The sequence below is a fragment of the Sinohyriopsis cumingii genome, chromosome 2 (assembly GCF_028554795.1).
Source record: "Sinohyriopsis cumingii isolate HCF-2022 chromosome 2, ASM2855479v2, whole genome shotgun sequence".
Lineage (NCBI taxonomy): Eukaryota > Metazoa > Mollusca > Bivalvia > Unionida > Unionidae > Sinohyriopsis > Sinohyriopsis cumingii.
The window spans coordinates 126445356-126460044 of NC_142962.1; the positions used below are offsets into that span (position 1 = coordinate 126445356).

Genomic DNA, 14689 nt, shown 5'->3' on the forward strand with positions numbered 1-14689 from the left:
TATTTAACTCAAATAGATTTAGAATTTTATGAACATACGCTGAACGATTGGATTAAAAGTGCCTAACATTTCAAAACCAAGTGTAAGGATTAAGTTTAATGGAAGACTTTTTTTCTTCATACAAGCAAAGCACAATAACCTTTTATTCAAGACAACACATTACTCTACCTGAATACTAATTATGTTATTTTATCCTTTGGTTACCTCAACTGCTGGCGTCATTGCCCATGTGACCTGTTGGAGCCAATCGCTGCTTGTCACATGATCTCGCCAAATAATTTCTGTCAACCCGCACAGCCCGCTGTGTAAAACTAGGAAGCCATTAGACGAATAAGCATTAGCGGCTGGACCGCAGACTTGTAAATAGTGTAGAAATTCGATGTATTGATTCTAACATGGCTCCAGGTCCAGTTGAAGAGCTGGCTCTTGTGGACTTGGAAAGGTAGGATTGTTGTTTCTTTTAATTTTGTTCGTCAAAAATATATGACTGCTATGCCCAAGTTTTCTTACTTTTCCTTCTTGACTCGATCGAGATTTTCCTTGGGCGTTGCCGCATAACGGCATAAAGAGGCTTGCGCTGCGCTGTTATCACAAGGGCAACAAGCAAAACGGGATGTCAAGTGAAAATATAATCTTTTTAAAACGATGATTCATTTCAGTCAAATTCTTGCCGATCCCACATAAAATATTTAAGATGTGCTTTGAACTAGAACCGCTTTAAACAGTTACTTTTTACAACTCTTTCCATGATTTTATAGAAGATGACAAGCTATATTAAATTTTTTAAACATTGCCAATTCCAGTAAATGTTTATTTTGTTTCTGTTTTTTCTTCACGATTTACTTCTTCTTTGTAGAATGCTACCATTTTTTACACCTAGTTCTTATCTTTACCAAAGTGGAACAAACCTATATTTGAAACATTTGAATATAACAAGCTGAAAGGGACACAAAGTATTCCTCATTAAATGTCATTTGTGCTTGAAAATCTAGCTTGTTGCTGCCATGGGTATGTATCAATCCCAGAAGAATAAACTCAAGGATGGATCTTTTTTCTTGGATCTTAACCCATGTATCTGGATTGTAGATGAGATATGGGGACATTTCCAACATATGCCCATTTTTTATAAGATTTTCTTTCTTTAGCATGTCCAGGTTTTTATTGTTTATTTTGAAATAATGAATGCATGGGCGTGCTTTATGCCCTACACAGAGACCGACTTAACCAGCTTTTTAATGTGGGTCATACCCAAGGAGATAGAGACCTTCCAGTGATAACCTCTCACATTCCAGCTGTAGTAGTTAGAAATATTCCCACCAGTTGGGTGATATTAGATAAGCTAACGTAAACTTATCAGATTGTATGCCTATGAAAGCAGCCTTGTCTGGTTCATACAATACTTTTGATTTCTTGCATGTGTTGAGTCATAGATTCTGGCTTTGCGCTAGCGGCTTGGAAATGTGAGGTTTCGTTTTTTACTTGTGCACATTCCATGTTTTTATTTCAGGTGACGAGTGTTTTCTATTTATCTGAAATGCTGTATGTACTGCAATTATGTATTCGGATTTACGAAATGTACGCTCTTTAAAGAAATTTTCCCATAAATACGCTACATATTTCCCAAAGTAGTATCAACTATAGTTTTGATTGCCCCCCACCACATTTCTTATATTTATTATTTCTATCAATTAAATTTGATCAACAATTTTGTTATTTACCTCCATCAAATGTATGACCTTGTCCACATAATTCCTACATGAAAGCATGTACACAGTTGAAAGAAAATTATACTTTATTTCAGTAATGCCATGTGTGAAAATGATATTAAACATGAGAAAAATTCACAGAGAGCTGTTCTTTTATGGTACTGTCCGGTATGAACATTGCCATTTACTTTTCACATCTAGTCTGTATTCCCAATCATTTATATTGTCCAAAAGATTTGCTTAAGTTTACATACATAGCAAAGTAATGTGATTTTCAAGTATGCGTAGAATTTTTTTTATTAAAAAAAATAGCATTTTATAACATGCTATTATTTATTTATTCCTGCAGGTCGAACAGGGGTGCCTCAAAACAGAGACGTGATCAAATCAACATAGAGATAGCCACCATGCGGGACTTGCTCCCACTGCCAGAAACCGCCCGACAGCGGCTATCCCAATTACAGATAATGTCTCTAAGCTGTGTCTACATCCGCAAATGTAACATTCTGCAAAAACGTAAGTCTGCTTCTATCGGTTTAATAGGTTGTTTTTTTTCGCTTGTGTAATTGCAGCCTTATCACCAATCGCACAGCTATGCCCCCCCGCACATATCAGTCGCAGAACACATGGCACAAAATAAGCAACCTCTCGTGCAGAAACAGTAACTGAGCAGTTTGAGAATTTATTTGGCAAATGCCAGATTTGAGTTGAGTTTATGTAGGCAACCAGGTGCATGTGTATTTAGACGAATTCACGTTTCGATTTTATGCCCTTGAACATGTATATTCCGTAAACAAATCTTAAATATCATACAAACGTCATTTATGTAGTTCTAAATAAGTTAGGAGCAGATTCTATTTAGGTGTTTATTAACTGGAGCTAAAATGGATCAATATTTCACTGTATCAATATATCGAACGTATTTTAGCGAAGTATTTTGCATACCAAAAAAACTGTCATATATTGACTTTCAAATTCTATGAACAGTCAAGTTGGTTTAAGTTACCATTCAAGTGTTATTGTGATAATCAATCAAAATTGTAATGTGCATTTTTTGGTTGTTTCTTTTTCGTAGTTTTTCAACCTGGACGTGGTTCTCTTGACATACCGTACGACTTTTCTCAGGTAAATACCTTTTCTTCTGGTATAGAATTTGACCTATATCCTTACAGGTGCATTTTTATAAAGTGCTTGTTTTAAAATGATCCTCGTTTGTTTACCAGAGGAATTGTCTTTTCTTTATTTCTTTAAAAAATGAATAGGGATGGAATGGTAGTATGACGTATTATGAAATGTTATCGCATTCATCTTTAAACCAAGCCATTGTCTTTTACCACTCAGGCGTTTGAAACTACGCACTTCCGACCTACTCGGGGAGGGGATATTTTTGGTGTAAGTACATGAGAGACAAAACCGGTTTTCTGTCGCTTAATTGCCTTGTAAAGTATTCTAGGCCAACAACAAATGTCGCATACGGATGTGTCATTGAGGCCCATTTTGGGAAAAGTGATGGAGATCTTCAATTGTTGAATAACCGAGGCTACTGTTAAGAGAATATTTTATTGACTAAAAAAATATTTTTTCTTCAAAAAAAAAAATGTCTCGAAGACGGTATTTCATAAACCTAACAAAACATATGTTCATTCAAGACTTAGTATTGCCCTTTGGTGATATACAAGCCCAATAACATTCAAAAAAACACCGTACATCACTCAAGAATGCAGTTGGGATAGGTCTGTAATCTCAGGGGAAAAATTTGCATAAACGAACCGCCAAATATTGAATAGGACGCTTATATTCGTTCTTTTTTTTTGTGGTAAAAAAAATCGACCATAATGGTCTATCTCCTCTCAAGTTTGAATGATTCCGTTACTGAGTGCTTACCTGTATCGTCGATACTGTGGCATACCAGTCTATTCTTGTCGCGTTGACGTCATATGTTTCCACTGAGACTAATGGAATAATTGTACCTGTATTACCATACAGAACTGCCTAAGCGTGCAAGGTGCGAACGGTTTTCTTGTCTTTCAGCACATCGGTGGATCAAAGTCTACCCATTAACCTGTTCGAAAATCACTTCAAATTCCTTTATCTGCATATTAATATATTTTTATACTTATTAGCACTCTTCACAAATTTAGCAAGAGTCAACAAGGACACATTGTATTGACAATGTAACGTCACTGAATCGTTCAGGTGGAAATTTCTTTTAAACTCTGTGCGAATGTTGCTTTGGAGTCGAATGATGGTTGTTAAGAAACACTGCAATCAGATCTCTCCAGGGGGGTCAAATTTTCGTCATTGTCTGCTTAAATATTTACACTATATATACAAAAAACTGAAATAAAAGTATAACGTAGGTAAAAAATTTCTCTACTAATTTAATTTAAGAACCATCTAGAAATAAATTATCAGAACATTTTTTCCATCCTGAAATAAGACCAAGAACTTCGTTCTAAATAACGCATAAATGCTTATTATATATATTATATATTATATTATATATGTATTATCTTACTCTTAGTTTTTCAATGTTGATATGTGATTTATTATGAAATTAATAAATATTCAGTCAGGTCCCACATTTATTGCAAAGGTTTTCAAAGTCGCTGCTAACTTATATTTATTAATTACCGTGAATGTCGAAATATCAACCTTAGATTGGCTTTTTTTATATATAAAAAATTGCATCGATTTATCTTTGGTTTCACGCACTTTATTGGCTTAAGTACCGAGTAGGTTATGGGATTCTAGAAGTTTTTAGAAACTTGTCAAGGATCCTCACTTGTACAAAATTAACAACACAGAGAAGAGCGCAATGGGTAACATTGGACAAGCTATGAAACATCCATACAAAGTAGAAGGAAAAAATACTGAAATAATATTGTAGGAAATTATTTTCTTTCTTCTAAAAGCAACATCGAAGTGAACAGAGCTCACATGTATACAAAGGAAGCAATTATCCAGGTTACTCCACCTTTAGAATGACCGCTCCGGTGGCCTAGTGGTTAGAGCGTCCGCCTTGGATGCGGGAGGTCGTGGGTTCGATCTCCGGTCAAGTCATACCAAAGACTTACAAAAATGGTTTTAACAGTTGCCTCGCTTGGCGCTCAGCATTAAGAGGTTAGTGTTAGGACTGGTCTGCCTGGTGTCATGATAATGTGGTTGGATGGGACATCATGCGGCATGATGCCCCAGTGCTAGACATCACTATAAACTGCCACATGGCAGACACCGTATCGATATGATTGAAAAATTGTCAAATCTATGTTAAAAATCCGAATCACACACACACACACACACACAAACACCACCTTTAGAATAGAGTTCAATGACGCCTTTAGATTAGAATCCAGTGGCGTCGCTGTGGATATTACAGATGCATGAGCGTAGCTTGCAAAAATCAAGATACCATGTTGAAAATGTATTGGATACTCCTCCCCACCACAACAAAAACCGCGGCAATTGCATTGCGTGTATCAGAAGTCATAAAATGATTTAGCTATGTCGCTGGATTTGTAACTTGTAAAGGTTTATGACCAAAGCAATTTTCTTTCTTCTGTCCAGGCACTCACTGGATTTATACTGGTCACAACCCGGGATGGTAAGCTGGTCTACATCTCGGAAAACGTCACAGAATACCTGGGACATTCTATGGTAATTTCTTTTCACACTTCTTTAAAAACGTTTATAGAGACAATATGTTCAATGAAAGGGTGAAGTTGCTGCTTCAGTAATCTGAGAAATTGTACAGTTATCTGTAGAATAGAAGACTCGAGAAAATAATACACAGAATAGTGAGGGTCTGGCATTATAAATTTATTAATTGTTCAAAAACGAGGCTAACTTTGTGTTCAGAAATAATAATACATGTAATAATAATAATAACATACTTGAATCAAGTTGTCTGCAAATTCTACTTTTTCCTTCATTATATAGGTGGACATGAAAACGCAGGGAGACAGCCTGTTTGACATCGTGGATAAGCGTGACCACGGGACAGTGCAGGCCCAGCTGATGCAAGGCACAACTGGGGAAGTCCCCACCGACCATCAGATTTCCTTCTTCTGCCGTATGAATATGTCCAGGACCCTCAAGAGGCAGGGAGGCTTCGGTGACGTCAAGGTAGGTCTTGAGAACTTTTTTGTGGAATTTTTCTTCTTCTCCTTTGTTTGATTCTCTACATTCTGAAGAAAAGGACTTTGCCTTGATTTGCTTCTCTGCATTTGGTCCGGAGTCTATCATGCTAACCGCTGAGCCACGGCAGCTCCCACTTTTTCTTGAAATGGTCCGGTTTTAAAGCCAGATATGGGCTTGGATTGGAAACTTTGGTATGAAATTTTTCAAAACGTTCAATAACCTTTGCTTGAAAACATTGCTTTCACAACCTCTCTCTAAAATGTACCCGAAGAGTTTCAAATCCATCTCCTAGCGGGCTGTGTTTTCTTTCAGATTCCAGGCTTGTACTCAGATTTTCTGTGTTACTGCATCTTTGCACAGCTAGCTGTCAGCAAAGTCTATTCACCATTTTTGCCCATCTTTTATTTGGCATGGTTGCTTCTCCGTCACATTCGGAACATTTATGTATAAAGCATCTCATTCTGCTTGTTTCGATCAGGATGCTAATGAAGTAAAATAATTTCGTACTTTATTGATTTGCTGTTGTGTGATAACTTTGTTTCTGCATCACGGACTATGAAGACTTTCTGTCTTTCTAAATTTCTGAATAAATATACGTGCATCGTTGACATTTTAATATAAATTTGTATGCTTGTAGATACAGACTTGCAGACCAGACTTTTCATTCATTAGTACCATACTGATATTGTTCGTCTGCTGCTCTCCCCCCCCCCCCCCCACCGATTACGTTCTAAACTAATACTGTTTCATTTGCGATTAGAGACCGCATGATACACCATGATACCATGGCAGCTTGTCGGCTAAATCTAATTTGTCCGTTTTAATAGATTTTTAATTATATTTACGAACTTTAACTTTCCACTGTTAGCTATACCTGTTAGCTTTACAGGTGTATAACACGTCAGGAATTGCATAAAGCTGGTTGGATTTTTCACTTGATTTGAATTACTATGAATAAGTAGTGACATTTTGGCATATCAATTTTCCTGCTTTAAGTAATTATCCTTGTAACGCAGGTAAATGGTGTTCAAAAATATAAAGACGGAAATTTCCTGTTGTAATTCGTCTTTAACTTCCTTGATAATAAGAATTCTAAAATCAGTGAATAATGAGTTATTATATCAATATATGTTGTTGGGTGATGCACTAAATTAACTTTAAAATTAATTTCCTGTTAAATATGTGTAACGAACTGGCCTGATTTAATTGCTAAGAATGGTACTTGATTATATGACTAATTAATTAAATAAAAGACTAATTCTCGTATCTATTTAATCACAATAACAACAGTTCTATAGCGTATGCATGATACGTACACATTTTCTCTTTTCATTTTCCTAGGTTTCACTTAAGTGAAAATATTTTGACACCTTTTCAAAAATCTATTCGTGTAATATGATGTCAAAATTGAACTTCTATAATTGGTGAACGTCTATTTCGATATGATAATCTGATATATGCAATATCCAATATATTCTACATGTATAGGCCTATAATTTGCAGGTATGTAAATCAATGTCAACGTATAACAAATCCGAGGAAACTCGCACAAATAAAAATAGTTAGTTACGAAACCGTGTACTATTCCAGCTGGGGTTATACAAGGGTACTAGGTTTTCTGCATTAATCTCAATTAATATTAATGCCTAACAATATAAGTTAGCAAATAAGCGCCAGTTTGACATGGATGTCTTGTTGCCACATTGAAATGTGACGCAGAACCTAAACTATTAATATGGACCGCAGCACTTCTAGTGCAGTATCTTGCAGCTCAAGTATATCAAACTGAATACGTTGATTTGAACGAATTCATTTATAACTGCATTGTTGAACGACGAAGAAAACATAACGAGCTACAAAAACAAAAAAGACAACAACAGCAATAATAATAGTAATAATAGGTCAGTGCGGCAGTTGAGAAGGAAGTCTACTTATAGATAATGTATGTATAAAAGTGAAAGAAAGAAATCGTTTACCGTGGGCGTTTCTGTTATTTAGAAGGGTTTTTATCTCTCTGTAACGGAAACAGACCGTTCTTGTTGGATGCCCTTGTAGATTGGATAGCAAATCTATAAGTTCCCATTTACAACGGGCATGCTATTGTATGAAGTCAGAGCATTTCTCTTGATGAGAAATTAGTCATTTTCATCGCAACTTTTATCAACACATAAATTCACCAATACTATTTCAACATCAATATGTTCACATCAGAAGCGCTTCAATTACTGATACTTGCGTATTCTATTTCTTGGCAAATTGTTGTTTCGAAGGCACTGAAAGTATACAAGAGCTAGCTCCAGCACTCCTATGTTGGAAACGCTACAACAAGTGCTAATTAGTGCTAGAGGGTTTATTTTTTCTTACAGAATGCATCTGCATTCTGTGGGTAAAGTCAAGAAAACCAGCCCATCTATCATTGTGTCGCTGCTGCCAAGACGCACATAAAACACGCATAATGCGGACTGAAATGGGCTAATTGAGATATATCAATGTCAGACAGTGAAAGTTTTAGGTTGTAAAACAGTTGTGCTTTGTGAGGCTCTCGCAGGAGAGTTTTTACCTGTCAGCAGATGTAAGCAAAATATATACAGGCTTTCAACAGTGGTCAAACATACATACATACATACATACATACATACATACATACATACATACATACATACATACATACATGCATACATACATACATACATTATTATTGTGCAAATAAAATTTTAAAAAATTATTTGTCTTTCTGTATCTGTACTTGAAAATGTTTCACGAGAAGTATTTTTTTCTTTCATGTTCGCAGCAAAAAAATGGTTACATCAATATAAATAACCTATTCTGTAATAACTGCAAGAAATGGCAGGATACTATGTTGCCCACTGAGAAATCATTTACCCATAGGTACTCGAGTCCCATCAGGGTTTGTACCTAGTAGGGCATCTTCCCATGACATCGTACAGGTGTAGCTAGCCGCAGGCGACACTCTGCCTTTCTAAACGGATCCCGGTGACTGGTTCCCATACATCTGGCTGGCCTGCTGTCAGTAGTTACACTCGAGTCGGAGATATCCTGATAAATTTAGCAGGAAATATGACTTCAAGTGGAAGCTCTTACACAGTCTGGACCGCTGTTAAAAGCAAATAAACTGCCTAAAATACACACTCTTAAGTCCATAATTAAGCACTTGCAAATGTCAACTTCCTGAAACAAAATTTACCTTGATTTTAAACAAATCCTCGTTTACTACAAATGCTAAATTGCCTCTTAGGTCTTATAATAATAATAATAATAATAGTAATAATAATAATAATAAACAAGCTTGTACATAAAAAATAAAAATGATAATAAACAAGCTTGTACAAAAAAAGCTGCCAGTTTCAGCGGCTGAGAACAGTACCGCACGGAGCTTTTCAAAACTTTAACTTTGTAATGAACAATTTATTCAAGAGTTTGGTCGGTTTTTAAACAAAAAAAAGGAAAGCATCTCGGCTGCAGAAGAATGAAGACAAAAAGTAATTTTTTCTCACAGAAAAATCGAGTAGTTACGTATTTGTTATTTCGTTTGGTCTTTATATGAGAAAGATTAAAGATTTAATGACTATGGTGTGAGTTTACCTACATTCAATGATAGAATTATGTTACTATGCTAAATGGTGACATTTTTGTTGATTAGGTGATGTACGTGCGAGGCCACTGTGTTAACGTGACAGGGCAAGATTCCGGTGCGGACCAGCAGCAGGTTTTCATGGCATTGTGCACCCCGCTGATTACTCCGGATATCAAGGAGAGTCTAATTCAGAACAACACTTTCGTATTCAAGACAGTCCACAAATTGGACATGACCTTCCTGGAAGTAACACAGAAGTAAGTACAATCTTTCAAAATATCTAAAACATCCTGTCAGTTATATTCCAGGGTTTTTGGTGATGGATCAATTTACATTTTACAAAGAATTGTCTCTCGGTCTAATTGTACTGTTCTATATAGTTACATATCAGTCTTTTTAATAACTAACGCGTATCCAATAAGATAATGAATGGTCAAATAATTATATTTTTCATTCTGTTTCTGTTTTAGCGGCGAGCACCATCTTGGTATCACTAACGAGGATATCTGTCAGAAATCCTGGTATCATTTTCTTCACCCCGAAGACATCCACGAAGCTCGAGCAAAACACATTCAATGTAATTACATACAATTTTTTGTTTGTTTCTGTGTTTAACGAAGTCTTTAGAGGTGCAGCTCAGATGCAATGTTAGTATTGCTTTATATTTAAGGTGATTCGTGTTAGCTTACAATATTGCTAAAGCTTTTGCCAAACACAAACACTATTGATACGATTTTAATTTAAGTAAGGTGTCTTGAAATAATCGGCACCATTATCAAGCATACTCGCATATACGAGTACAAGAAGAAATTTCTTCTAAAAATACAAAGTTACATTTTATGTAATGTATATTATTTATTTATTTATTTATTTATTTATTTATTTATTTATTTATTTATTCTAGTAATCAAATCTAGACACGAGATGGGCTGTATGATGACAATCCGGATGATAACAAAGAACAGTGATGTCATTTATGTTCACATTGTCATGCATGTACGACAAGCTCTTGACTCTCATAGCGACGAACCTGTCATCGTCTGCATCAATCAAGTCGTCAGGTATGTATCCAGATGCTTTTGATCTACATATGCATCTAATGTAAAACAAACAAATCGGAATTTATGTATTCTTGATGTGTGTGTATATATATATATATATATATATATATATATATATATATATATATATATATATATATATATATTCATTTACTATTCAATTCACTTTATGTTCTCTGAGATTTGCTTTTACTTTTCATTCTCTGTGTGCAATAATTATCATATTTTCACTTACATTCACACAAATCTTCCTTTTCTTTTCCAGTGAGCAAGAGGCAAAACAGTTTAAGATACAAGGTCAACTCTTCGCTCTGTATGCAGCAAGAGCACCTGATTTTTTCATTGGGCCCCATCACTTCGCCCCGTTAGCCGCTTCGATCGATCCAGAAGCGATTAGCCGAGGTCACACACCTGCATTCTTACACCATCCCGGAGTCTTTCACAACCAGCAGCGTTTTGAGCGGTATTTGCCACAGCCCGCTATACCAGGCCACCCACCTTCTCCTCAGCAGTACGCATATGAAAGGCCAGGGATGGACCAGTTCGGTGGACAACAGCAAGGTCGAACGGACACTCTTAGAGCTCTTAAGCGAAAGATTCAGGAGAATTTCATTTCCTCTTGTAAGCCAAATAAAATGCCAAGAATAAACGGAGCCGAATCAAATGGAAGCAGCGGCTTCTCGGATTGCTATGGCACGAATGGACAGATGGTGATGGGAGTTAATACGTACCGAAGCATCGAATCTGTGTTCGCTAGCGGACAAGGGGATTTTGACGTCGTTAATGATGGCCCCGTTCAGATGGTGTATCAGAGTAGCTTTGCACCAAACATAATTTCATCCAAAAAGGAGACTCTTGTTCAAAACTCTGTGCAAGTTTCAGCTCAGGCAATCTCATGCCAGAAGTCTAGACATTTTGAGCAAGTTGTTCCTGACGTGCATATTCCTGACTGTTACTTGACGCCTGATCCGTCCCCAGCGTCCTCACCCAAGCCATCTGTCTGCTCTACTGTTACCAAAGCTGACAATATCGAACTGAAACATCTTACCTCTTTTGTTATGGAAAGGTTGAATGAATTGAAGGAGAGAGAAAAATTGTCAACATCTGCGCAATGCCAACAGGTAGAAGCAAAAAAGAAGAATCTGCCTGTAATCGATGTTTCATTCGTCGACAACTTTTTCGACGAAATCTGTATTCCATGTAATTCTCTGCTGATCAAGACTGAACCTCTTTCTCCGCCACCCCAGTCACATCTTCCAGATGTTGCGCCCCTAGTAACAAACAAAATTCCATCTTTGAAGATTAGCGAAGTAACGCGTGTACCAATCAAAGAAGAAATTCCCATCGTGGAGCAAAATGACCTCGATGATCTTTTGGCGTATGTGGATTCTGCTGTAGCCGAAAGAGTTCAAACAGAGTCTTCAGATGTGCAACAATCTCTCAGCCCTGGACCCAACGATTGCTTAATCAGTGACATGTCGCCGACCCTATCTTGCCGATCTCCGGAGATGTTCACTTGCCACAAGTCGCAGGATAGTGTCTCGTCTGGATACACGAGCGATTCCTCTCCAGGGTATGATGGACGTGATGACATTTTGGACCCAGACAGCTGGCTGTTGGAACCCATCGAGATGTCTCTGGACATGACGCTGGTGGGTTCCCAGTCGGAATCGACGAGGAAGACGCCCAGCTCTGATGGGTTGTATCAACTCAAACAGCTGCTGTCCACCTGGACTCCATGTGGTAGGTCACGATTCATCTTGCTTTTATTGGTTGTCATATTTCGTCTAGAGAATACATACATCAATGCATTTTGAATTCCCAAGGTTAAATGTAGTATACTTGATAGATAATATTCCTAAATATAAAAAAATATTTAATATTTTAAAAACAACCCACCTCATCAAAATTGTTACGAGACGATCTTGATGTAGATGACGTTCTTCAAAAACAGCAGGCGTCTCGGATGAAGCCTTTATCATGTTATAATCGAAATATTTCAGAGATCTCGTTTGCCACAGAGTTGCAGCTGAAATAAATATATATTTGAATAAAACATCATTGGAACAAAATTAGCTTAAGAGATTTTATGTTGAAATAATTGTTTCCAGAGTATGTTTAAAATGAGGAATGTCTGGAATTAGATATAATTACTAACGATATTTGTTTTCCATTTTTCCAGGAAGTCCCGAATCTAACCGAAACACGCAGTAGGCCTAAGTGTAAGTCCGTACTTACGAAGTTTTCATTGTATGGCACATTGCCATCTGACCCTTCCTATCGACCTCCTGAGGAAAGGACCCAGTAAATGGGGTCCGGTATATTCCGATGGGGATTGCATCATCTGCTGGTCGGAAATGCAAGAAGGATTGGAAAGAATTTTGTACATACTTTTATACGATATATTGTGATATATTCATTCATTTTATCATACATGATACAATTATCACGTAGTACGCTGGCGTACAACAATTTAATAGTGATTTTTCACTGTAAGTCATATATGTTTTTTGTATATCTCCTTACCCGAATTTGATCCAGGATGTAGATGTAGAATTTAGAACTAGAAGCATTATTTGACATTGAATAGTCATGTTTTTCCATTCATTTTTATTATCGTATGGCGCTGGTCGCCACCCCCACCCCCGCCCGTTTTCTTTTTCGTTTTTTATCGTATCATATAAACCATGCTATCATGTTTACACAGCATTGCATTTATTTGGAGTGAATGAAGGCAGCAGCATCAACAATCATTTACCGAAAATCGGAAGAAGATTTGCGTCTTTGTCTTCATCAACTTTTTTCAACGTGCCCGGTGCACATTATATAAATTGGTGATTTCAATTACACAAGAGGACACAGGGCTGGACCCTTGTTCTTAGATTCCCATTCGGTTTCATCAAGTTCAATATCAGGCTGGTACTGTATTGATTTGTTCATTTTTCTCGTTTTCAGTGAATGTTTGTATTAGTTTTGTCTCAATATGTGGTCATTTCATGTTGTGCTTGAATTTGTTTTGTTTTTCGCTTCAGTTTCGGTATATATTATTAGAAATCTTTTCATTAGAGGCTTTAAGGAAGGACAAGAATAAATGGAGAAACAATGTGAAATAATTTAGATGTCTTTCATGTAGTTAATTCACGCATCCGCTGGGCGGACTTGGATATATATATATATATGAAAGTACAAGTTTCAAGCGTCAGGTTGTGAACCTGGTAGTGGCATTTTTTTTTCACGGGAAGTTTAGCCTCCATGTCATGTCCTTCGATTGACCTTGAATAAACCATTTAGTGCATGCTTTAACAGTGTACCTGTTTAGGTTTCATTTAGATTTTTTGCATAAAATCTGCTGGTCAGATGTAACTAATGGTGCAGTGCATCAACATTGATTATGCGTTCCAAAGATTGCATTCATATGCGTTTTGTGCTAAAATATTGAATAAAGATTGTTTATCACGTTCCCCTTGACTTTTTGCAATGTAATCTGGTATGCACACGCATATACATTCATGTACTAATGCAGTCATCCTACTGGAACACTTTTTGCTCTCAAAGAAGATGCTGAAACAGGATAGATACATACATACATACATACATACATACATACACGCATGCATACATACATACATATACACACACATACATATACACATACATACACACACGTACATACACACATACATGCATACATACACACACATACATACATACATACATACATACATAAACACACATACATACATACATACATACATACACACACATGCATGCATACATACATGCATGCATACATACATACACATACATACATCGACACATACATACATACATCGACACATACATACATACATACATACATACATACATACATTATTGATAATCTTGATTTACTGTCATCAGCTATTTTCACCGATTCATTCTTGCTATGTGCATTTCAATTCAGAAGATGAACGTAAGGGTAAATATATATTTTGTTAAAATTATTTTGTATTGGGGGTTGAATCTTTATTCAAGCCAGACTGTCCTTATGTGAGAATGAAAGTACAGTGGTAGCTCTTTGTGACTCGAATAAAAGGGTCCCGGTTTCGATCTCTGTCATTGGATCAGCCATAGTCGCCTGCTGTAGCGCTTTACTTGCTACGGGTCAATAAAACCATTATCCGTTCCTTGGCCGTAAAACGCCTGAG

The 14689-nt window shown here is 36.6% G+C and overlaps 1 protein-coding gene across 1 annotated transcript; it reads left to right on the top strand.

Annotated features, from left to right (window-relative positions):
* Nucleotides 1–284: 284 nt before the first annotated feature.
* Nucleotides 285–13963, top strand: LOC149805773 (uncharacterized). Its single transcript, XM_089950459.1, has 10 exons — nt 285–442; nt 2056–2222; nt 2782–2831; nt 5274–5363; nt 5646–5831; nt 9508–9698; nt 9912–10018; nt 10346–10502; nt 10768–12245; nt 12685–13963. Exons 1-10 carry the CDS (start codon nt 396–398, stop codon nt 12714–12716), a joined length of 2505 nt encoding a protein of 834 aa, XP_089806585.1. The 5' UTR covers nt 285–395; the 3' UTR covers nt 12717–13963.
* Nucleotides 13964–14689: the final 726 nt, after the last annotated feature.